At 39.0% G+C, this 24,000-nt stretch overlaps 1 protein-coding gene and 1 pseudogene across 4 annotated transcripts in view; one reads left to right on the top strand and one right to left on the bottom strand.

Moving 5' to 3' along the window:
- The window catches only part of Mhcl (Myosin heavy chain-like), a 32,091-nt gene that overhangs the window by 6,376 nt on the left and 1,715 nt on the right, over nucleotides 1–24,000 (bottom strand). Inside the window, exons 2-12 of one of the 3 annotated variants that reach the window (XM_088033012.1) lie at nucleotides 22,977–23,140; nucleotides 22,031–22,927; nucleotides 20,733–20,870; nucleotides 12,573–12,941; nucleotides 11,854–12,520; nucleotides 10,942–11,510; nucleotides 10,587–10,885; nucleotides 10,367–10,535; nucleotides 6,729–7,109; nucleotides 716–988; nucleotides 392–481 (exon numbers count right to left, since the gene is read on the bottom strand). In XM_088033012.1, the coding sequence (XP_087889138.1) occupies nucleotides 392–481; nucleotides 716–988; nucleotides 6,729–7,109; nucleotides 10,367–10,535; nucleotides 10,587–10,885; nucleotides 10,942–11,510; nucleotides 11,854–12,520; nucleotides 12,573–12,941; nucleotides 20,733–20,870; nucleotides 22,031–22,927; nucleotides 22,977–23,126 (4,002 nt within the window). In that variant the 5' untranslated portion in view covers nucleotides 23,127–23,140. Of the gene's footprint in view, nucleotides 1–391; nucleotides 482–715; nucleotides 989–6,728; nucleotides 7,110–10,366; nucleotides 10,536–10,586; nucleotides 10,886–10,941; nucleotides 11,511–11,853; nucleotides 12,521–12,572; nucleotides 12,942–12,990; nucleotides 14,230–20,732; nucleotides 20,871–22,030; nucleotides 22,928–22,976; nucleotides 23,141–24,000 lie in introns of those variants that run through there. The other 2 variants (XM_088033013.1, XM_088033014.1) reach the window with 2 other exon arrangements.
- LOC148178066 (putative cytochrome P450 6a23 pseudogene) lies at nucleotides 7,225–9,984 on the top strand (annotated as a pseudogene). Its single transcript, XR_015769791.1, has 3 exons — nucleotides 7,225–8,326; nucleotides 8,379–8,627; nucleotides 9,821–9,984. The product of XR_015769791.1 is annotated as a putative cytochrome P450 6a23 pseudogene (transcript).

Here is a 24,000-nt window from a genome sequence, read left to right as displayed (position 1 = left end):
GTCCCCAAACCTTTTCGTCCCCCGCAAATTTGTCCCTGAAAGCTGTGTTTACATGCGCTGTTATAATAATAAGAACATCAACTGCAGGTATTTGAGATCACATACAATAAAAAATGTTTCGTTTTTCATAATAAAATAATAACCGGGGGACGAATTGACGGGGGCAAATAATTGTTAGAATAAACCCGCCCTTGGCTGAGGCCCATAATTCGCGCTTTTTCCTCTCTCACATTGTGAATTTTTAATAGGGCGCCAGAGTGACTGATTGGCTTGCAACTGCAGCCGAAATGTTTTGGGCGGCTGCCCTAAAAACTTGGTTTCGTTGCCAAATCCACCGTCAAGGCCGTTGAACCGGTACAACAACGCAACGATTTCAAAAAGAAAAACTCACTTTGGCTTCCAATTTGTCATTTTCGTGCTTCAGCGCCGTCCGTTCGTTTTCGATCTTCTCCAATTTGGTTTTGAGGGCTTCGAGTTCGTCCTGCAACGACAGAAAACATGTCACAGATTTTTGGCACACGCGAATAAAAAGTGGGACGAGAAATTTCGGCACTGCCAAACGTACATTTTCAAGTGGACAGGTCAGGGCTGGGCGAGCTCGTGACCCTGACCCTTCCCAATTACATGTATTATCTTAACAGGAAGTGTAGAAAGCGTGTCGTTTTATATGAAAACAATACAATTTTCTTCAGTTACTTAAGTAACACTCCCATACCGTTTTCACTCGGAGCTCCTCTTCCGTCCGATGGACGTTCAGAAGCGGCGTAACTCTCACCAGAAGACGCCACCAGGGCCAGTCGCGGACCATCAAGAACTTCCTCACGTTTCTCTGGATGCATCGCACTGCTAAATCTTGAAGTTTCCGTTGGGCGAGACGCCGGCGTGCCAAATAACCGCGACAGTGGGCTTGCAGACTGACCACCATTCCTGCAAGACGTTCATCTCTTTGGGACTCGAGTTGGGACAATACACCATTGCGGAAGAAAATCTGAAAAATTCGAACAAAATTGAAATAATTAACACGCACAGCTGCCAAAGAGTGGGCTATTTTCAATTTTAAGCGACTCCAGGGACTTTAACCGTGAAATTCTATACATTCGAACGTCGTAATCGCATTGGCAATTGTTTGGAGATGTTGTTAATACATAAATTACTCAGATATTTTTGTACACGTCCGTAAAAACGTAATTAAGGAAAAAGCATCGAATATTGGATAATTGCCTAAGTTTTACAGTTTTATAGACTCTGATTCTTTCTTTTATCAAATCTTACTTCACTTTCTATTTCTATTTTTTTGTCATTGTTGTTTTAAAAACATTTATAAACACTTTGTATTGAAGGACGTACGTCGTTGACTAGATTTTTATTAATTATTACGACTCATTTTCAATTACTTGTTCATTAAAATCCAATTAAACCTTTGAAATAGATAAATGAAAACAATATTTTTATTTTCGGGTTCTATTATTGGATATTCCATATTCGGATCTTTGATACCCATTATTGGATATCTAGTATTAGGAAAACTTGTTTTAGAGCATCAAACTTATGACAATATACATATTTTCCGATAAAATAATCGATCATAAAGTAAACATTTCAAACTCAATATAAATAATAATTCAATTGATTCGATTTAAAAGCAAGTATTTTTAATATACTTTTAAAAAAACTATCCAATATTCGGTGCTCTTCTCCTGCATTCGATCGTCGTAATCGCATTGGCAATTGTTTGGAGGTGTTGTTAATACATAAACTACTCAGATATTTTCGTACACGTCCGTAAAAACGTAATTATTATCGTAGTAATATTTTGTGAGACGCTGCCAAGTGTTACGTATGTGAAAGCACTTGTTTTATATAAAATTCGTTGGGGAAAGTCAGATGAACAAAATTAGGTCCAAATTTGTATTCCATATGGAATGTCGCTTAGGATTTATTGCAATGTAAAAAAACACTCGCAGCATGTGATTACATAAGGCAATTAGACGCATCTTAAAATTTCATAATTTTGAAATTTCCGGATTTGACAAACAACCGAACATTCCAACGCCAGCGGTGATCGAGTACTTTCCAAATTTTTTAATTAATAACCGTAAAATATACCCAAATATAAACAACAATAAAGATTTCTCTTTATCGAAATGCAGTAGTTTTACCGCATGTTAGACAACAAAAAAATGTCTGCAATTAAATCTCAGACGAAAAAGAAGAGCTCAATTTTCTGCCACAAACGTCTTGCGTGTCGCAAACGGTAATGACCTTCAAGCAATCATCAAATGAATACAGAATTACCCACACGAGAGACTTGATTTTACGGTTACAAGTTGAAAATGAAGAAAAAAATAAGTTTACCAACTTGATTTCGAGGAATAATTAATTGAGGTGAAAACCTTGACAATGAAAAGTTAACCACATTGATTAATGTACAGTCACGGACTAAAAGAACTGGTACACTTTTTTCGCCATTGTAGAACGGGTTAAAAATGAACTTTTGAGCTACTTATAGAGGACGTCATCACAATTATCTCAGTGTGATTGTTCCTGAAACCACGATTTACACAACTAAATTTTTGACAACAACACCCCGCTCTACCTTTTCGTCTTCACAGTCCATTTCGTTCTCGTTGGAAATGTTCCCAGAATCGTCGGAATTGTCGTCGGAATTGTAATTCAATTTTCCCTTCTTCGGGTCCAAGTAAAACTCCTTCTCGTCCGTTTTCAAGTGTTCAATGAAATTTTGCACGACTTTAAAATCGAGTTTGATTTCCGGCTCTGCAGTTTTTTCCTCTTTTCGATTGGCGTTTCCTTCGAGTTTTTGTACGACATCCTTGACGCTCTTCGCTTTGGAGGATTTGTTAACAAAATCTCTCTTTATACTAGAAGATGATAAGGTTAATTGCGTAGTTTTCCGGGCGCTACCGCTGCTTTGGCGGTCTAAACAGTTCAGACCGGAGGGAGTGCTCGGAAAAGTCTTTCTCAAGGAAGGAGTTTTGATCGGAATCTTGCTCATTTTCCTCGGTTCCTGAATACTAACATCATGAGAACTTTTCGCCTTGTTTAGAAGATTGATCCTTTGAACCTCTTCCTTAACTTTCGAACATTCGTTCTTCGAAGTGTCTTGAGGGATGTCAATCAAACTACTCGTCTTGACTGCCAGTGAACGCATCTGAGGAATTTCGGCAAGACTCTTCGTTTTGGTCTTCGAGCCCTCCAGAGGCTGCGAGAGACTCTTCTTCAAAATACACTTGGATTCAATAATACTGCACGTCTTGGCCTTCTGCAGCTTCGGTATCTTCGTCACCGGCGCCTTGTACTCATCCAAAATCTTATCAAAATTACTGATGACCATCTTCAACTTGTCATCCTTTTTCTTGAAGGTTAAGTTCTCGTAAACATGTTCGCTTTTCTTCGTCCATTTCTTCAGGAGAGGTTTGTTGACCGGTTTGCATTTGGTCGCCATCATCGTCAGTACATCTTCACGCGCATCACACCACACACTGCTTCGTTTCACTTGGCGGTCACGCGACTACTGATGGTGAAGACCGGTCCGATGTTTCCAACAGGTGGCGTCGAGACGCTCCTTCAGATTAGAAAGGCCCATTAGCGGTATCCATCGATTTTTACCGATGCAAATCGTGATGAACCTGTTGCGAGGTCAACGGCCACTTTATCAAACTGGTCCGATTGATCTCCGCGACTCCACGAGTGGGAAGAAAACGAAGAGATTAACTCAAAGAGGCGAATTTTGATCAAATTTTATGAAATAAGTAGATCAGAACCTGAAATTGCAAGTGTTTTTGTGTCGGCAGAGATTTCCTGTTTTAATGTTGACCCGATTCTGTTCTGGACAAAAACCGGTCGAATGAACATCAACAGGGCGGAACTGCTTGCTTTTATTTTACGGATTGAACATTTAAGTTCTAATTAATCTCATCCGAGCTGTTGGTTATTAACACAATTCAATGTTATTTGTTCTCACGAATTTCTTTTTCTCATCAATTTGGAATGACCTTACGATAATCAATATTTTACATGAGTCTCGAAACAATTTAAAGTGACTACTTTCACGTAAAAAATTCAGGTTTCCGGTCACGTCGTTATAAAAGAGCGAGCACAATTCGATGGAAAAAGTCTTAATTACGCATTAATTAAATTTACATAATTTTTGGTAACGAAATAAATTTAAAAACAAATGTTTCTTATAAGGTGCCCTAGGTTCGAAATGCAAACGCGATTGGTTCAAGTTGTAGATAAACGGGTTTTAGGTGGAGTTAAACCAAAGTTGAACAAATCCGACTATAATTGTGGGTTTAAACCTAGTAACATATTAAGATACGCAAGAGTTTCTCTACAATTTAAAAAACCTACTCGACAAATCAAACTGAGCTTTCTCTGTTAAGTCTTCCGTTAATAGAATGATAACAACTGGTAATGACTTATAAAGACTGATTCAACAACTGTGGCGCACTAATTGGAAACCACTTCACCTTTTACCTCAACGAAATCGGCAAATAACGTGTGAACATTTAATAATAATAAAAAATTTATTGCATACAATAAAGATGCTGGAAGTTCCACAAAATTTTCCAAAATTGAAACAATCACGTTTGCTTACATCACTTTACACTTCCCGCAAACGAGGACGCGGAAATCACCGTTTGCCATATGACAAATCGGCCAGAGGAAACTATCGACGTTCGCAATAGCGAGGTCATGGGTCATCCATGCACAGGTATGTGCAGTATTGAATAAAAGTAGGCCCGCATACCACACCGGAAACCCCTTATAACTGTTTTTATCAGTTGAGCCGTGACAGGCCTTTAATTAAATATGTTGGATTGCGTCATACGCCATCGCGCCTATCGTCACATCGTTTTTCGTGAATTTTTTTAATAAAAGCATCAAAAAACACCAATAAAATGGATGTTTTTGTGGGTGAAAGTGTCAAAAAAAACAAAACAAAACAAGCTGTTTCGTTTAATCCACTGCTAAAATTTCGAATTGTATTTTCGTGTTTTGCTTTGATTGCCAAGATTGCCGCTTTGACATACAGCATGTCAATTAAATACTTAACTTCTTATCGGAACTAGCTGAAAATTTTCATGTGAACAGATTTTTCAAAAAAAAAAAATTACAATTTTTACATAAATTCAGACAAAATAATAAAAAAAAGCTCCATTAAAATAGAACAAAAGTGCTGAGAATTTGTTTACTCGCAAATTTCTCAAAAGCGTTTATTTTGGACGGACTTTCACTTCGAGTATACAGGTTGTCCCAGAACTCTTGACCCAGAGGCTTATGGAGTCAACAATTCTGAACCAAAATTTTGAAACAAAAATTTTCTAGTTCAAAAAATAATCGAGTTAAGACGAAAAAACGGTAGCCAATCCCGAAGCTGAACAGAATTTGAAAATCGGTAACCATAGACACAGACTCTCATTCATTGGTCAGATAAACATTACACTCTCGTTGTCTAGGAAATTGGAACTCCACCCCCAATAAGCTTTCGGGATTGGTTGTTTATTTTTCATCCTTTCTCGACTACTATTAAACCCAAATCAATTATTTTTGTTTTTTCTGTTCTGAGACACCTGTAGATGCACTTGTTTAGATGAGTAGTTATAAACTTGAGCAACTGGCGTGGTTTTTTTTTAATTTAATGAGAACCTGTTCCTGAGAAGCATTGTGGCTTCAGTCTTTTTATTTGTTATAAAGATAACTACTACATACGGCCCGTTTAAACTCTATTGTTTGAGATTTGCATTGATCTGCTCAGTCATCGACCTAAGAAAATTTATTAAAAATAAATGCAAGGTGTTTATAAATGTTTCTAGCATCAAGAAGGGCTTTGGAATTCCTGTTATGCACTATTTTGCCGCTTTGTTGTAATAGAGAAGATAACTATGTTCACAATTATTTAAAATTTATTTGACATTTCATAACCACCCTTGATGCTAAAAACATTTATAAACACCTTGTATTACCACTTTATTTTGTACAAATTTTCCTATTTTTTTTGACCTCCACTTTCATTTATTGTTAATCATTTTTGAACTAATAATTTCTGAACGCTTTCGCTGGTCGTAAATCAATGAAACACGAAAAAATAATTAAAATTAATGAATGCTCGGTTCTTCAAATCTTTTTTTCTACTATAAACAACTCCCCACCCAACGCCTCTGCGAACTTTTTTCTTATAAATACAATTTCCCAAACAAAAGAACAATAGCAAGGTCAATTAATGTCAAAAATAAATGACGATTTGAACCGCAGAAACGCGTGCAACCACAAGAGACGTGCATCAATTCGTCTTGATTATACAATTGGCGATTTTTTCAACTTTTTTTTTTGAAAAAATCTCCTACATAATGACCTCAAAACCAAAAACTTTTTTAACGGTAAAGAAACCAAACCAGAATACAACCTCATCTCATGTTAAAAAAAACCTTCCGATCGCCAATAACGGACAAATGGAGGTCGAACCGGTTTGAAATTGCCAACCTTTCTTCTTCATCAACAACGTCTACACCTTTACTGGTGCAATCAGACAACAAAACAACCGGCATACATTTCCATCATCTCGGGTGAAAGTCAATGTCAACGCACTCTTTCGTACGAGGGTGTGCTGAGAAAGTAGACTTAGCTGTAGGGCTGAATGCCGTGGAAATCAATCAATCCAAACCCGCCACTTTCCATTCGTTTAAAAATAATAATAAAAAGAGTACCTGGCTTAATCCGACCCTGTACGTCGATAGTTCCAAATCCACAGCCAACAACATGTCTTCTACGGCCTTCCTCTCGTCCAGGACCGGACTAGCGATTTTACTGTCACCAGCCAAAAGTCGGAATCGTCTTCGGAACTCGCCCAAAGGCAAAAAGTTGGGAAATCCCTGTTTACAGAGACGGACCGAGTCGAGAATTTGACCCCCGCGAATTTGGGAACGTAACAGAGGGACGTTCATCAAGGCGTCTTCGGGGTGGCCTAAGCTGGTTTTCACCGCCAAGGCTTCGCTGAAGCCGGCGTTGTGTTGGGGGAGGAGGCAGTGGACGAAGCGGAGGCGCGTTCTGCGGAGGGTCTCAATCAAGCCATCCACAGTGAACTTGGTCTGGAAGAGAAATTAACAGTAACATAAATTTGTTCGTTTTTCCTAATAAAAAACAAAAATGAAGACGTAAATTAGTTTCATTATCTCGTTGTTAAGTTGAATTTACGATTTTCGATACGTTTTATCGTTTAGTAACTAGGCTAGCAAAAGTGCAGTTCCAATTTCTTCTCCAAACATGGCGGTGCTGGAAATTCTAATTGTGCTTCTGGTTACTGCTTTGATCGCGTTTTACCAATGGAAGTTTAATTATTGGAAAAAACGAAATCTCCCGTATTTACAACCGCATTTTCCTCTCGGAAACGTGAAATTCCATCACCTCAAATCCAAACCTGGCTTCATCTTCCAAAACCTCTACACCCAAATGAAGAAAAACGGATGGAAGCACGGCGGAGTTTACATCCTAACAAACCCTCTCTACCTCGTCGTGGATCTGGAGTACGTGAAGACCATCCTCACCAAAGACTTCGACCATTTCGACGACCGTGGAGTCTATTATAACGAAAAAGACGACCCTTTGAGCGCCCACCTCCTCTACCTAGGTGGCGGCCAGTGGAAAACTCTCCGAACTAAACTCAATCCGTCTTTCACCTCCAGCAAAATCAAATCAATGTTTCCAATAATGGAAAACTGCGCGGAAAATCTGGTTAAGAAAATCCGCAATGAAACAACCCCCGTCGACATTGAAAAAATCATTTCTTGCTTCACCATCGACAACATCGGCTCGTGCGCTTTCGGATTGGAATGCGGCATGTTTGACGACGACTCTCCCTTCGAGTTTTGTGCGAAAAAATGCCCGGAAATGTCGCGTTTATCGCTTTTCACTCTGATAATAGCGTCCATGTTTCCGAACTTTGCTCGGACTCTTCATCTTAGACACTACTCGAAGGAGGTGTCGAGTTTCTTCTTGAAATTAGCGCGCGATTGTGTCCATCACAGACAAGAAACGAGTTCAAGACAAGACTTGATGCAACTACTTATTAAATTATACGACGAGCGGCTGTTAACAATCGAAGAAATCGCTGCCCAGAGTCTGATTTTTTTCATCGCTGGCTACGAAACGTCCACCCTTGCGACGACGTTCGCTCTGTACGAACTCGCCAAAAATCAAGAAATCCAAGAGAGGGCCAGAAATGAAATCAATGCGGCGGTGAGGAAATGTGGGAAAATGACCCATGAGGCTGTGTTGGGGGCGAAGTATCTCAACCAGATTATAGACGGTGAGTTTTTAATCTTTTCCAAGGGGAGAAACCTGATCGTTTTTCTTTTAAGAAACTATGAGGAAATATCCAGCGGTTATGTATTTAACCCGACGATGTACGAAGAATTATTCGTTTCCAAATGGTGCCACGATTGAGAAGGGGACTATTGTTATTATACCAAACTACGCCATTCATCACGACGAGGAGTTTTACCCGCAGCCTGAGAAATTCGATCCTGAGCGATTTAACGAAGAGTGTAAGAGTTTCAGGGATCATTACGCCCATCTTCCGTTCGGCGAGGGACCAAGGATTTGCATCGGTAGGCAAAATTAGTGTACTTTTGATTGGAGAACACGATGGTGACCTTGAAATTTTCCAGGACGTCTGATTTTTGAGATATGAAAAAACTGCTAACTTGAGTGTTCTTGAAAAAGAAAGATTTTGCGGTAAAATTTCCGGAACTAGATATAAATTTTTGGCGATTTCATTCATCAAACTATCTGAAAGTCTTAGTTTTAAATAAAAATAATTATTATTTGATTAAAAAAAAAATTTGTAAGGTGAGTTGGAGTAATGTCGGACGCAGGGTAAGATCGAACGAGGTTGCCCATGTAGGCAGCAAACAATGAATGATAAATAATAATGAAAAGATACAAAAAACAATTTAAAACTGTCAAAGTTAAGCAATTTAATAGAAAAATTTAGATTTTGAGTTAGTCCTGATAAGAAAAAAAAATCAAAAATTCTCATTTCATGTTCGAAAATTCTATAATTTAAAACGCTCAATAAGCATCACCAAATTAGTAAATTAACCAAATTTCATTGGTCTAACTTTAAAACTATCCGAGTTATGGAATTTAGTAGAAAATTTTGGAATTTAAGTTGGTCCAACAAAAAAGTAATAATTCAAAAATAAAACACTTCTAGTACACTTGAATTGGAAATTCAAGGGACCGGCAAAAAGTTCAAATTATCGAGAGTTCAAAATATAGTGTGATTCAAATAATTGAGAGAAAGAGAAGAAAAAATTCAAATAAACGAGAGTTTAAAGGCAAACAGACAATAGTCAGAATAAACTAACCAATCAGAGAAGAGAGCGTAAAATCCACTAACTCCACTTTGAAACTTATGTTTTGTAAGCTATAAATTCTTAATTTTTTTAAAATGGCTTGTTCAGAAGTTTTCTGTTTTTAAACAGGGTAACTTGGGGTAATTTTTTTCTATAAAAGTTGGCAGTCATATTTTGAATGTTACCTAATAAATTGTTAACAATTGTCACATAATTAGTGGTATCAGGGCAACAAAAAAATATTCAGTTAACCGTTTTTGAGACAACTAAATAAGAAAAAAAAAATTTTTTTTCCTTTTTTGATATTCCTCTTCATCTAAAAAATCTTTTAAATAGAAATAAGTTATTATCTTGAGTTTTTATCTCAAAAATCCTAGAAAATTTTCAAGGTCACCATAGTGTTCATGGGACGACAAAAATCGTGTTGACCAGTGTAATTTTAGGAAAACGGTTTGGGCTAATGGTGGTAAAAGTGGCCTTGTTCTCCTTGCTCAGGAACTTCAAACTCACGCTAAACTCGAGAACTACAGAACCGTTAAATTTGGCGATTAATTCCGTCGTTCTTAGACCTGAAGGGAAAATCTGGTTAAATGTCCACGAATTGTAATAAAACTGTTTTTGCATATTTGGTTGCTACAGATGTCCCAGAACTCATGACCCATAGAATATGAAGGGTGCCGGCGGCAGTTTAAAAAAAAAGAAAGAATAAAAAATTCACAACCAATCCCGGAAGCTTATTCTAGAGGCGGAGTCCCAATTTCTTAGACAACGAGAGTGTAATGTTCAGCTGACCAATGAATGATAGTATGTATCCATGGTTACCTATTTTCAAATACTGTTCTGCTTTGAGATTGGCTACCGTTTTTTCGTCTTAACTCGACTATCTTTTGAGCTAAAAAATTTTAGTTTCGCAATTTTGGTTCAGAATTCTTGCCTCTTTTTACTCTGGGTCAGGGGTTCTGGGACATCCTGTATAGTTCAATCCGTACCTGTAAACAAACACTCTTGCGTTTAATAGCCGCTGTTCCTGCCGTAAACGTCCTCCTGATACTCGACGCCCTCCTCAAGGACTGCGACCCTTCAATCCCCACCAGCGATCCACTGAAACTCGTCGCCCCCAGCCCCCGCACGCTCACAAACAACTTGCTGAGATCCTCTCTGAAAATCCATCGTGTCTTTCAATTAACACAGACAAGCCAACGGACATACTTGCAACTCTCTTGCAACACAGTGACGGCAGCTCTGGCGATCGGATTCTCTCGACTGTGTTTCAACCAACTTTTCGCAGTGTACAAGACGGGATTTGTACCCTGAAGGTGTTGAAGGATGAACTGATTATTCCCGGGAGCTTTCCGGAGGAGAAGTTGATGGTCACGGTCGCCGTAGTGAGTGAATAACCGCTCTAAGAACGAATCGTCCGTGGAACCGGGATAAATGGCTTCTTCGTCGAGCAACCAGAGCAAGCCGCGACGGTCACCTTCGTGTAGATCAGTCTGAGACGTTCTCACCTAAGTAACAACACTCATTAACACTCGATGACACTTTTTACGTCCATCAAACTTACCACGCTATTCTGCGCAGTTTTGTCCAGAAGGTTCACCAACGGCGTCGGATTGATCAAATTCTCATTCTCGTTCTCATCGAACACGAAATCGATGTTCTCCTGCAAATACCGATCTTTCGGCGCCACCAAATTCGTGTGATGAAACAACAACTGCAACCTTTCCTGCAAATAATTATGACACAAATCCTCAAAAGTGGCTCCTGCTTGCCGCCCGCAAGTCGCAGGATTCTGAAATCCGGGCGTATCGACGAGTAAAATACTGGAAACGGTGTGAGACGACGCCGAGATCGAACGGTTGATCAAGGAGGCGATGCAATTGAACACTTCGGCGTAGAGACCCATTGCCATGCCTTCGATGGCTTCGGCGCCGACGGCTTCGCGTTCTAAACCCTTATCGATGGGCGACGGGGTGCGAAAGGGGGCGCGAGGTGTGTTCGGGGTGACCATACCCCCGGAGGAGAGACCGAAGATGACGCGCGACAGCTCCTCGACGCTGGTGCCCAAGAGGGTGGCGGCGCGTTGGGCCGATTGGGGGCTGGCGAACTGGTAGCGGTTACTGGATGTGCCCGCTGCAAATAAAAATAAATAAAATAATAAAAAAATATAAAAAAATAAAAAAAAATGGCGATCTTCGAAAAAAATTACGGTTTTTCTCAAAAATGGCAAAAATGTTATTGAATTTATCATTTTTTTTGTAAATTTAAAAAAAAACGTTCCAATAAGTTATTTTTTGAAAAAGTTATAGACTATTTGAAAATAAAAAAAAATGTTTTTCAGTTCCGTCTTGGTGTTAATTGATAATCTTGATAAGCACAAAAAATTAATGAAACAGTTAAGTTTAAAAAACATAATTAATGAAAAGAGTGCTGAGTCATCCTCAATGCAACGTTGCATCACAAAGAAACAATTTACCTTTTGCGGCTCCTGCGTTTCCCAGATGATAAATCGCCGCGAGCACCGAAAAAATGAGCTTCTGTTCGTTCTCACCAACTCCCAGCACGTTGAAAGCCCCACAGACTTTGACAAAATCCGCTTGAGCCCTTTGTTTGTCTTCGTGCTTTTGCGACAGATTCACAAAGGCGTTATTTTCATTACCCGACAGATTCTCCAAAAACAACTCCTTCCTCAAACTGCCTTCGACGCCGCTCAACAGTCTCTGCATGATATGAAAAGTGGTCTCGCCATCGACTCTCCTCGCGATTCTCGCCTTTTCCAATAGCAAAATCTGGATGCTCGCCGAAGCCACCACGCCGCTTTGGTCGAAATCCAGACTGAAAATCTGCGTGAAGCGCGTGGCGTTGGTGTTCATAACACTCCTGCAATTGCCGAAGCTTTCCAGGACTGTCCAGAGAGCGCTGAGTTTTTCCACGGTGACAATCTTGTTGACACACCCGGCGGCGGTTATTAAGTATTGGATGCAGTGGCGGAAATTGGTCGTTTTTCCGGATCCGGAACGACCTAGGAAGACTAGCGATTGGTCGCGGCGGGAGGATAACATCCCCTGGTAACAAGACTGAGCCATCGAGTAGATGTGGGGGGGCATATCCTCGCTTTTGCAACCTTTGAAGAGAGCCACCACCTATAAAAACCCTCAATTACTTCAACTATTTTTACTAAAAAAAATTCCTCACCTTCTCTGAATAAATCGCCAAAGGGGCCATCGGATTGACCACCAGAAGAGTGCCGCTTCCGGCGTACGTATGAATCAAATTCGTCGCGTATCTCTGGCGAAGAGTGTGCAAAACGCTCGACTCGTTCAAATGGCGCAAAGTCACCAGATCTTCGGCGCGGTCGAATTGTGGCGGATTCGCCTTTTCGATGTCGTCTTCGTCCACTGTTAAAATTTCTTTGGTTTGTTCCAGACGAATTCGGATTTTTCCGGGATCGGTGGCGGAGGACGTGTCTTTCACGGCGGCGGTGAAACCGCCCCGGTGCATCAACCAGATTGTTTCCGTGTCCAGCCATTGCTTCTCTTTTTCTAGGTTCTCTTCGGTTTTTGCCTAAAATAAAAGAGGATCAAAACTTCGTTTTTATCGATGGGAGGTGTACAGTTACATCCGTCAGTTGTTTGAAACAATTGGTTTTGTCCAAAGACCGGTAGAAGCCGGAGAACTTTTTATTATCCGCCAGAAAGGCGAGATCCGCGTATTCAACACTCTCCAGGTTAGACAACCGCCGGAATTTAATTTTCGCGCCTTTTTTCTTATCATCCAACACTTTCTTTAAATTCTCTTTTCGTTTCGACTTCTTGTTTTTACTTTTTCGTAACTCATTCGTCCACACGTCGTCAATTTCGAAAATATCTAAATGCCTCATTTGGGCCGTTTTGGCCGCCGAAGCTTTGGTCGTACTTTTATACAATCGACTAGAAACGTCGTTTTTCCCCAAATTCTTCCCTTTTTCCCCCAAAGAGTCCAACGAATCCGATTCGCTGAACCCCTCCGAACTAACACTGGCACTCTTCGTCTTTTCCGTTGCGACTTCCGATTGTTTCTTGTACCTTTTCGATGGTGTTCGTTGGAAAGCACCATCTTTCACGTAGGTACCAGTGGCGTGCGCCGCACCTTTACATCCCCCGTGTTGAGGAAGTTTCGCGATTTTCGATGGTGTGTAAACACCGCTGCGTAACGACCTTTCGAACGAGCCGTTGAACATTTTACTGAAACGGAGATTTTAACGCTGCGGAACGAATGTCTTATTTACACTGTTTACACGACATGCAAATGTCTTTTCCGTTAAAAGCATTTCACTGTTGAACTATCGACGAGCGATTGATTTTCATTCCGAGAGCCCGTTTCTACAGCAACTGGACCAAACCCGGTTGCAAAACAGCGATAAAAATTTTGCTACTGGTTTTCTTGATCTTTTTCGCGGCGATTTTGAAAGGTTCTTTGGTTATTTCAGAGGTATCATCTCCCCCATTAAAGGACACTCCTGCAGCAACAATTCCAATTCCGCACAGATTATTTATGAAGATAGTTGAGTTGCACCACGACTAGTTCCTCGTTAAAACCAGAAAGGTCAAGCCGGCAGCGATCGAAATTTAATATCAGACTCTTCTCATGGAGTGTCATTTACATAAGAACTCGTTTTTTCTAATCTTGCGTACAATTTATGTAATTTGTTAAGTTGGCATCGGAAAAACAGAAGAGAAATTTTGATGGACCAAGCTTCGTTCTGCGGTGACTTTTCACTTTTTTATCAAACCTCGGTTGTAGGAATTATGATTTGACGCGACGGAACATGATGGACACGTGCACTTCGTCTAACAGCGACGATTACCGATAAACGACTAACTCAATGGAAGTCTATGGATCTGAGGAAACGACCACGTGAAAGGCGGGAGCTGGACGATGAAGACGACGATTTGCGGACAATTCGTCCCCGCAAATTTGTTCCTGAAAGCTGTAATAATAATAAGAGCATCATCTGCACGTATTTGCGATCACATACAACAAAAATGTTTCGTTTTTCATACTTTATTATCCGTATTATCTATCTGGTCAAATATCTCCAAACGTATAGAATTCCCCATTACAAATTGTAACGAGAATTATAAGAAAAAATCGATTTTACCCCTCCAATACGCATTTACTTCAGAAAACAGTACTTTCCGCCCAAGTTCCCCTCATTTAGTGCCCAAAATGCGTGGGCACCCGTCTTGCTTTTAAACAAACATATATTTCACTACCGGTTCTGTTTTTTTCTGAAATATGCATAGATAATACCACCAAACGCCGATGCAAATCTCAACTGAGTATTCCTATCGGCGTCGCTTTTCGCCCACTTTTTCCAATTTTTCTCGTTTTTTCTCCATCTCCTGGTTCCTTTGTGTGTCGAAATCGCAAGAGCGAGACACTTCCCGCCTCCGTGATTTGCTCCCACGCCCGATCCCATCGAGATATTCGCGTGTGTTAAAACAATTAATATTCATGTGTCCCTCGTCAAGGCCGCAAGCCGCACGCCTTTCTTTAACTGAAAAGAATTCGAGTCATTTCCGAAGATTTTCATAGCGTCCGGATGTCGTAAGACTTTCCACACTCGCCGCATACTAAAACGAGGAGTTTTGACACTTGGAGTTATGTAGCATCGAAGCCCATAAGCACTCGACTCACGTCCATGCCGTTTCCGCTATTTGGAATTTTGTTGGTTGGTGGTAAGTTACCTTGTGTCACCCACGCGATAAATGCACCAGGTCCACATGCGTGTCAGGTGACCGAGCTTAACGGCCTTCTAACCATTAGATATTTATTGCTAAATCATTCAAATTACACGATTTCGTACCGAGAATGGCGTAATTAGAACAGGTTGGGCCTCTTTTATCATCGCCAACGACCACGCACAGCACAAATTGATTTTTCAAATCGTATGGCTAATGTGCGACTTTCTTTTATGTCTCCTTGTAACGTCAAAACTCCAAAAAATAAACGAAATGTCGACCTCAGAACTTTGCTATAGTTTAGTCAGGGATTTTCGCGAAAAACTGCAACTTTTGACTTTTGAAAAATCTAAGAACTATTTCTTATGTAAAAAATCGCGAAAAAAACAATGGCGCAAACCGCATCTTAATATCTGAAATAGTTTCCGAGATATCGAGCATGAATTGTTTTGAACCTTGGAAAATTTGGCCCTCTGGCGAAAACCCAAAATTTCAAACGGCCATAACTCGGTTATTTGTTGACAAAAACTAAAAAATTATCATGTTTTTGAATTCAGCGTAAAATTTTGCGTAAAATGAGACCCAAATTCGTTGAGTTTGCTTAATAAACAAACGAGGTATTGGCCAAAAACTGTTTTGAAAACATCATTTCAAGGTGATTTTCAATCAATGTTTTCAAAATGAAAACGACGTTTAATAGCATTGAATTATACATCAGTCGAAAGAGGAGCTCAAAATCTATCTAGTGGCCAAATTTAAGATCGATCGGACAAATAGTTTACGAGTTATGGCTAAAAATAAAAAAAATGAAAAATTTTCATCGTTTGAGTCGTAATTTTTTTTCGCAAAAAATCGACTATCGAATTTTGGGCTTTTGAGAACATTTTCTAACGTAAAATGAGCCGAGAAAAAGAATGGCGCAAACCGCATCTCAATATCTGAAATAGTTTCCGAGATATCGAGCATGAATTGTTTTGAACCTTGGAAAATTTGGCCCTTTGGCGAAAACCCAAAATTTCAAACAGCCATAACTCGGTTATTTATTGACAAATATTAAAAAATTATCATGTTTTTGGATTCAGCGTGAAATTCTGCGTAAAATGAGACCCAAATTCGTTGAGTTTGCTTAATAAACAAACGAGGTATTGGCCAAAAACTGTTTTGAAAACATCATTCCAAGGTGATTTTCAATCAATGTTTTCAAAATGAAAACGATGCTAAATAGCTTTGAATTATACATCAGTCGAAAGAGGAGCTCAAAATCTATCTACTAGCCAAATTTGAGATCTATCAGAAAAATCGTTTACGAGTTATGCCCAAAAATAAAAAAAAATGAAAATTTTTCATCGATTGAGTCGTAATTTTTTTTCGCGAAAAATCGACTATCGAATTTTGACGTTTTGATAACATTTTCTAACGTAAAATGAGCCGAGAAAAAGAATGGCGCAAACCGCATCTCAATATCTCTAATAGTTTCCGGGATATTTAACTTTAAAAATTACGAAAAATGAGAAAAAATGAAAATCAACTTTCCGAAACTTTGATCGGCCATAACTCAGTTATCTGTTGTCTGATCTGAATTTAAATCCCAGATTTGAAATCTGCGTAAAATTCTGCGTACACTGATGTATAATAACTTAAGTTTACTTTAAAAAATAAGCGAGATATCGGTATCAGAAATTTGGCCATAGTTTTAGTCATGAATTTTTGCAAAAATTTGCAAATTTCGACTGTGGAAAAATCAAAGAACTGTTTCTTATGTAAAAAATTGCGAGAAAAACGATGGCGCAAACCGCATCTCAATATCTGAAATAGTTTCTGAGATATCGAGCATGAATTGTTTCGAACCTTCGAAAATTTGGCCCTCTGGCGAAAACTCAAAATTTCAAACAGCCATAACTCGGTTATTTGTTGACAAAAATTTAAAAATTATCATGTTTTTGAATTCAGTGTAAAATTCTGCGTAAAATGAGACCCAAATTCGTTGAGTTTGTTTAATAAATAAACGAGGTATTGGCCAAAAACTGTTTTGAAAACATCATTTTAAAGTGATTTTCAATCAATATTTTCAAAATGAAAACGACATTTAATAGCATTGAATTATCCATCAGCCGAAAGAGGAGCTCAAAATCTATCTACTGGCCAAACTTGAGATCTATAGGACAAATAGTTTACGAGTTATGCCCAAAAATTAAAAAAAATGAAAATTTTTCATCGATTGAGTCGGAATTTTTTTTCGCGAAAAAACGACTATCGAATTTTGGGCTTTTAAGCACTTTTTCTAACGTAAAATGAGCCGAGAAAAACGATGGCGCAAACCGCATCTCAATATCTCAAATAGTTTCCAAGATATTTAACTTTAAAAATTACGAAAAATGAGAAAAAATGAAAATCAACTTTTCGAATCTTTGATCGGCCATAACTCAGTTATTTGTCGTCGGATCTGAATTTAAATCCCAGATTTGGAATCTGCGTAAAATTCTGCGTACACTGATGTTATAATAACTTAAGTTTACTCTAAAAAATAAGCGAGAATATCGATATCAGAAGTTTGGCATAGTTTTAGTCATGAAAAAACAAATGGGAAACACCTCGAAAAACAATTTGATTTAGATTGTAGATTGAGAGAATGCTAATAATTGGATTTTATACAAAAAATTTAATAATAACATAATCTATTAGCATCATGTAATTTCGGCCACAGGTGCAAAAAACCAACTGATGCACGTGCAGTGATTGTCTCTCTATTCATCATCCGTCCAATTAATGCTAGTCATTAGAGTTCACACCTTATGTGTTTCGTAAACATTCGATGAGAACCGCCAATGTATATATGTACCTTGAATGAAATAAATTCCTTAGCGATCGGTGCTTCGTGGGTGTTAATGCAACAACAGCAACGACACAGGAAATTGGCGATCGATGCACGCATTCTTAATTGAAAATGCACTAGCAGAGAATCCGCTCTTTTGCTCGCAAAAACGCTCCATTCAAGGCCTTTCGTGCCATCCCATGATTGTCCTCACACCCATATTGGTGTTGCACAATAAAATCCCTTGACATCATGCTAATTCCATTCTCGTTATCACCATCAGGAAAAGAGAATTTCCCGAACCACCTGCGCCTGCGATGCCTCCCAGCATCAGACTCTAATGACCATTAATTGATAGGTATTGACGGTGTGTCCGGCGGCGGTGAGTTTTAATAATTTGCACGTGTCTTTGTAAAGTTTAATTGCCATTCGTGTTATTTGTGCACGATGGAAGTTGAGTAACGAATGTGTGACGTTGCGATTCCTGGAGGAGTCACGAACTTGCGTGGGTTCAATTGTGGAGAAGGTCGCCAATGCTCTTTTCACATTTCTCATTATGCTTACAAAGTTACACCAGGTGCAATAATTGAATTAGTGACGTGATTTGGAAAAAGTGAGCCGCGTTAAACTGGCAATTAAAACTTTCGACATGCGTACATGAGTACTTTAAACTCTCACTCCATTAGGATTTCTAAACTTGGCTGATCAAATTATAGTCCTGACAAATTAAACATGCGGAATAATTCATTTTATTGTTCTAAACAAATTTGCAACAAAAAAAATTATAATATTTTTCGTAGGACTAATAACAGAGACTAATAACCCATGAGAATTTAACATTTTATTCCGATTTACCATTTTTCTGTAATTTTGGTAGTTTTAACGCCAAGACAATCAAAATTAAAGTAGTTACTACTTTTGACACGTTTATTAACAGTGGCAAATGCCAAAATATTTGAGCAAGGAAGAGCGATTTTAAAAAAAATATTATAAGGGTAAGCCAAAATTTCCCTATATTTCCTATAAAATTCTGTAATTTTGGTAATTTTAACGTCAATACAATTAAAATTGGAGTTGTTACTATTTTTGACATGTTTATTTACTGTGCCAAATGCCAAAATATTATATATAGCAAACAAGAACAATTTTAGAAATTTTTATTGATTTTTCTCTTTTCTCTATTGAATTCCGTAACTTTGGCAGTTTTAACGCCAATTTAATAAAAACTGGACTAAACACTACATTTGACATGTTTATTAACTACGCAAAATGCCAAAATATTAGAACAAGGAGCAAATTTAAAAATTTTTACTCTTAGGAAGATTAAAAAAAGTCAGCATTTTTTCTAAAAAATTACGTAACTTTGCCAGTTTAAACGCTAAAACAATAAAATTTGTCGACACTATAATTCACAACACACTTATTAATTTTCCCAAATCTCAAAAATTTAGAGCAAGAAAGAACAATTTTAGAAATTTTTTCTTCGGAAGAATAAAAAAATAAATAAAAATTTTCTCTACAATTACGTAACTTTGACAATTTAAACACTAAATCAATGAAATTTGTCGACGTTATAATTTACTTATCAACCCCACCAAATTTCAAAATTTTAGAGAAAAAAAAAAAGCAATTTTAGAATTTTTTATTTTGGGACCGAACCAAATTTCCACCAGTTTCTATAAAATTCCGTAACGTTGCTAGGATTTTAATGACTATTAAGAAACCCGAAAAATGCGAGCGAGTATAGGCAGCCCTTTATACACTCGCGTATTGCCGGTTGTAGTCACAAACTCAATTTCCACCGTTTTTTAAACAGTTTTTCCCGCAGTTTCCACATTTCCGCCTTTATATCCCTTGATAAGACTTATCTACAAAACAAGAGTCATGATAATAATAACGGGAGCAACGTATTCGCTCGGAATGCGCATTCCTCGCGAATACAAAAACCGGTTGTACTATTATTTCATCTTATTAATATTAAACGTGTTACGTGAACTGCGCTAAAGGTTACTAGGTAATGTCTTGTTTCTCTCTCGCTTTTTTCCTCCCGTCTCCTCTGTTAACTCTTATTTTCGAACGACGAGGAAGCGGCTTTTGTGGCCGACGAAATCCACACCGCAAGAAACCACAAACGGGAAACGTAAAAATCAGATGCGGGTCAGTAATTATCGCGGCGAACTAAACCAGCCTAGAATACTTTGTTTTACTGGGTGGAAGTGGAGTAATTGTGCAATTTCTGACCATTCTAAGAATAGAGATGACACGAATTATTGAAATTTCGTTTCCGTTTTTGATGTTTTCCATAAAAGTGAAAGCATCGCTTCCCATCAAACAAAAACCTCTTTTAAAGATAACATCGTAGTGCTACAATAGGAAATCAACTCGAATACATTAGCATTCAGTAAATGCAAAATCGTGAGCCCCTTTCTATCGCACTTTCGATACTTTTTGGTCATGTACGGGTTATTGAATTTAATTAGGCCGATTTGTGTCAAATAACGGTTGCAACCAAATTCTTTTAGGACAAACAAAATCCGCGGAAAACAAGGAATAACACTCAGAATCCGATCTAGGTCACCACCACCATTACCAGCAACCTTAATAACTGGACAACCATATAAGACCATCATCGTGCCAGAGCGCCACCGCAATTATTTTTTCAACATTTCGCGCTCCTTTCAGTTTTCATCGCTATTCAACCGGATTATACGTACAAAACCTCCAATTTCATGTTTTTCGAAGAGTAGCTGTCACTCCCACAATATTTAGGTTGAAGATCATTGCACTTGAAGAATGCGATCGATAAACGTGGACACTTACCGTGGTCGATTTGTTGAATCTTCGGCTTCCGGAACGCCGCAGAGTTCCGCCGCGGATGTTCGAATCATCGAGGACGACCTCGGCGCCGTCATGGCCCGATCGTCTGCTCAATTCGCTCAGTTCCGCCACCGGCTGGACCTGGAGACAACAATATTTGTTTAGATTTTTTCATTTCTATCCATTGCACATAAATAACCGTCTATAAATGCAGATGTAATTTCACCTGCAGGTGCCGTGACGCTAGCCACATCCGGAGCAACAGTGATCTTATAAATATTTATGTTGGAACGGAAGAAGCGCGGACACGAAACAAATAAATCGGATGATCCATGGAGGAACCACAAGGTTTTAACACCAGGGGCGGATTTATGGGATTTATAAGCAGCCTTGATCCGTCTCTGGGTAGCTATATGAAAAACAGCCCAAATGACCATCAAAGAAACACGTCACGTGATGATTCAAGTCGTACACGCGTCTAAATTTCGTTTCTACGTTCAATAAACTTGACTCATTCACCGAATTATGCAAACTATCATTTATTTATGACATGACACACCTTTCCATATTGATCCGTGGGGACGCATATTTATCACAGTTCAAGTCTTGTTAAACTTAATTTGTATCATCCTCTTTTCGTTTCTCTATCTGACAGTTGCGATTAGAATGACTCACTTGTCTGTGTACTACACTCACGTTCAAAAATCTTGCACCCCTTTATAAAAACATGATAAATATTAAAATTTGAATATGGGCATAATTGTAATTTAAACTGCAATCAAAAGAACAAAAACATACAAATTTATGTGTTAGCCCTAAAGTAAAATTTTCTAAAATCTCTATTTTTTTGTTCTAAAATTTTGCACTTCGGCACAGTTACATAATATAATATAATTATAATATTTGGCTTTTGATAAATAGCATATAATCGCTTCACAGAAGTTTATGACCAAAAGAAAAAAATAATGAGAAAAGTGCAAGTCTTTTGAACATCAGTGTATAATGAAATTAATAAAAAAACTATTTAAAACACATCTGTTCTTCGCCGCATTAAATGCCTCATTAAATGTCATCGTCGGAGAGATAATTAACTGTGTTAGGGCGGCGACCGTTCTGCAATTCAACGACGCGACGGTTTTTTATCAAAACCACAATATCGGTCCGATTCTAGTCGAAATTCTACGTTAGATAGTTGGCAAAAAAACGGCATGCGGAAACCTATAAAACCACCTTTCTCTTAAAAATGTAGGTTACTAACCATTTAACGAAGTGTTTTATCCGAACGCAATCCATATACCCACCTTTAAAGTCACACTTTCCCCCGACGCCTTAATCTTATCAATAATGTCTTCTCTCGTCTTATCTTCCACCGGCAAACTGTTGACTTCCAACAACTTATCCCCCGGCAGCAATCCAGTCTCGTTGTTATGTTGAACCATCGCCCCCGGTTCGGCGAAAATCACCGCTTTCATCGTCAAATTCCCCACGTCGCCGCCCCCATTCACCACCCTCTCCAGAACCATCGCGCGCCGCAAAGAAAACCCGAAATCGTTCCTCGGCGGCTTCTGCCTCTGGATGACCAGCGTCCTCGGTTTCGGCAGCACCAACGGCGCGATAGCCGGTAACGGCAACTCCACGTCGTCGAAATTCGATGTTCGCGACCATCGATGGAATCCCTGTGATTCCCCGACGGGACTTAACGAGAATGGAGGAGTCGCGAACGACGAATTCGTTGTGTCCGTTAAACTGTCGGCGCTCGGCGACGTCGACGTTATCACCAACAGCTCCGAGCCGAGATTTTTACCGTTTAGGCCGCCGTTCTGTTGCGGGACGTTCTGATATGTTATCAATTCGTTTTGAATGGTGTTGCGAACTAAATTCTCAAGGCCGTTGTCAAGAGTGACGCTGACACGGGGGGTCTTCAAAATCCCTCGTTTTGGGGGTTTTGGGGGCAACGGCGGAAGAATCTTGTTACTTTGGGGGTTATTAAGAGAGTTGAGGCTCGTTTCTGAACTATCGGATTGGGTGTAACCTTCATGAAGATGGTTCATATTGGAGGGCGAGCCAGGAATCGTGGAGGCTGGGGACTCCACTCGTTCCAAGCTCGCTAGAAAGTCGGCGGTGTAATCGGCGGTGATGCCGGAAGGAAGTTTTTCTTTTTCTTTGCGGCGACCGCGAATCTTCAACGATCGACGAACCTACAAAAAATAAATTTGAAACGTTTGAAAAACGCGCCATTAAAAATACCTCGTCGAGCCTCAAGAGATCCTCCGTCGACATGCTGGCACGTTCCCGTTTTTGTTTCTCCTTCCGGTCCTTTTTGTCTCGTTTCCGTTTCTCTTTCTCGTCCTTATCCGAGGTCGCCGTGGTCCCAGCCTTCTTGATAAAGTTAAACATCGTCGCCGTCTTATCTGGAAGCAAACACGACGATCGGAATTTGTTTTAAAGCGTTTTTACAGACAGAGTTCAATCAATTTGTTAAAAACAAACGGCGAAAGTTCGATTAATTGTGTCAATTCGTGATATAACAGCGTTTTTCAACGCCCCCTTGCTTTGGACGAGATAAAATAAAGTGCAACGACCCTCTTGTGGGATAAAGGAACGTGACGTTTGGTGGTAATGAGGGTGTAAATTCAAAACGTAAAATTTATGCATCCGTCTCTTAATTAAGCCGTACTGTAATGGATTGTAAAGAGCTAAAATAAACAAGTTAAAAGGCGTAATCGTTGTGCAAACACAAATACCAAGTTTTTTCAACGGAGACGATCATGTTTATTGTCGATAAATAAACGACAGAAATTGAAGTTTTCAACGAGGACGTTTCAAATCAAACATTACCGAGATTTTTTTTTATTTTTTTTACAGGCTCGCGATTGTGGTAGTTGAAAGAACCAAACAAATGAAGATTATACAAGGTGTTTATAAATGTTTCTAGCATCAAGGGGGGCTTTGGAATTCCTGTGCAGCGCTATTTTGCCGCTTTATTTTCATAGTGAATATAACTATGTTAACTATTATTTCAAATTTCACATACGTCTACGACTTTTCAGTTACGGTTTTGTCTCAAAATTTTAGATTTTCAGGCTTCACACTACAACTTGAACAGTTTGTTTTCAAAACTAACTTTGTTCAATGATTGAGGTTAACTACAAATGTCAGTTGAAAAATCTAAACCCACATTTGTAACGAGGGGCAAATTTCTTTGACCTTTCATAGCCACCCTTGATGCTAGAAACATTTATAAACACCTTGTAGTAATTATGACGCAATG

The sequence above is a fragment of the Gnatocerus cornutus genome, chromosome 3 (assembly GCF_029298725.1).
Source record: "Gnatocerus cornutus isolate USDA-ARS CGAHR chromosome 3, icGnaCorn1.1, whole genome shotgun sequence".
NCBI lineage: Eukaryota > Metazoa > Arthropoda > Insecta > Coleoptera > Tenebrionidae > Gnatocerus > Gnatocerus cornutus.
The sequence above is the reverse complement of the archived record's forward strand: the minus strand, read 5'-3'. Positions and strand labels throughout refer to the sequence as shown.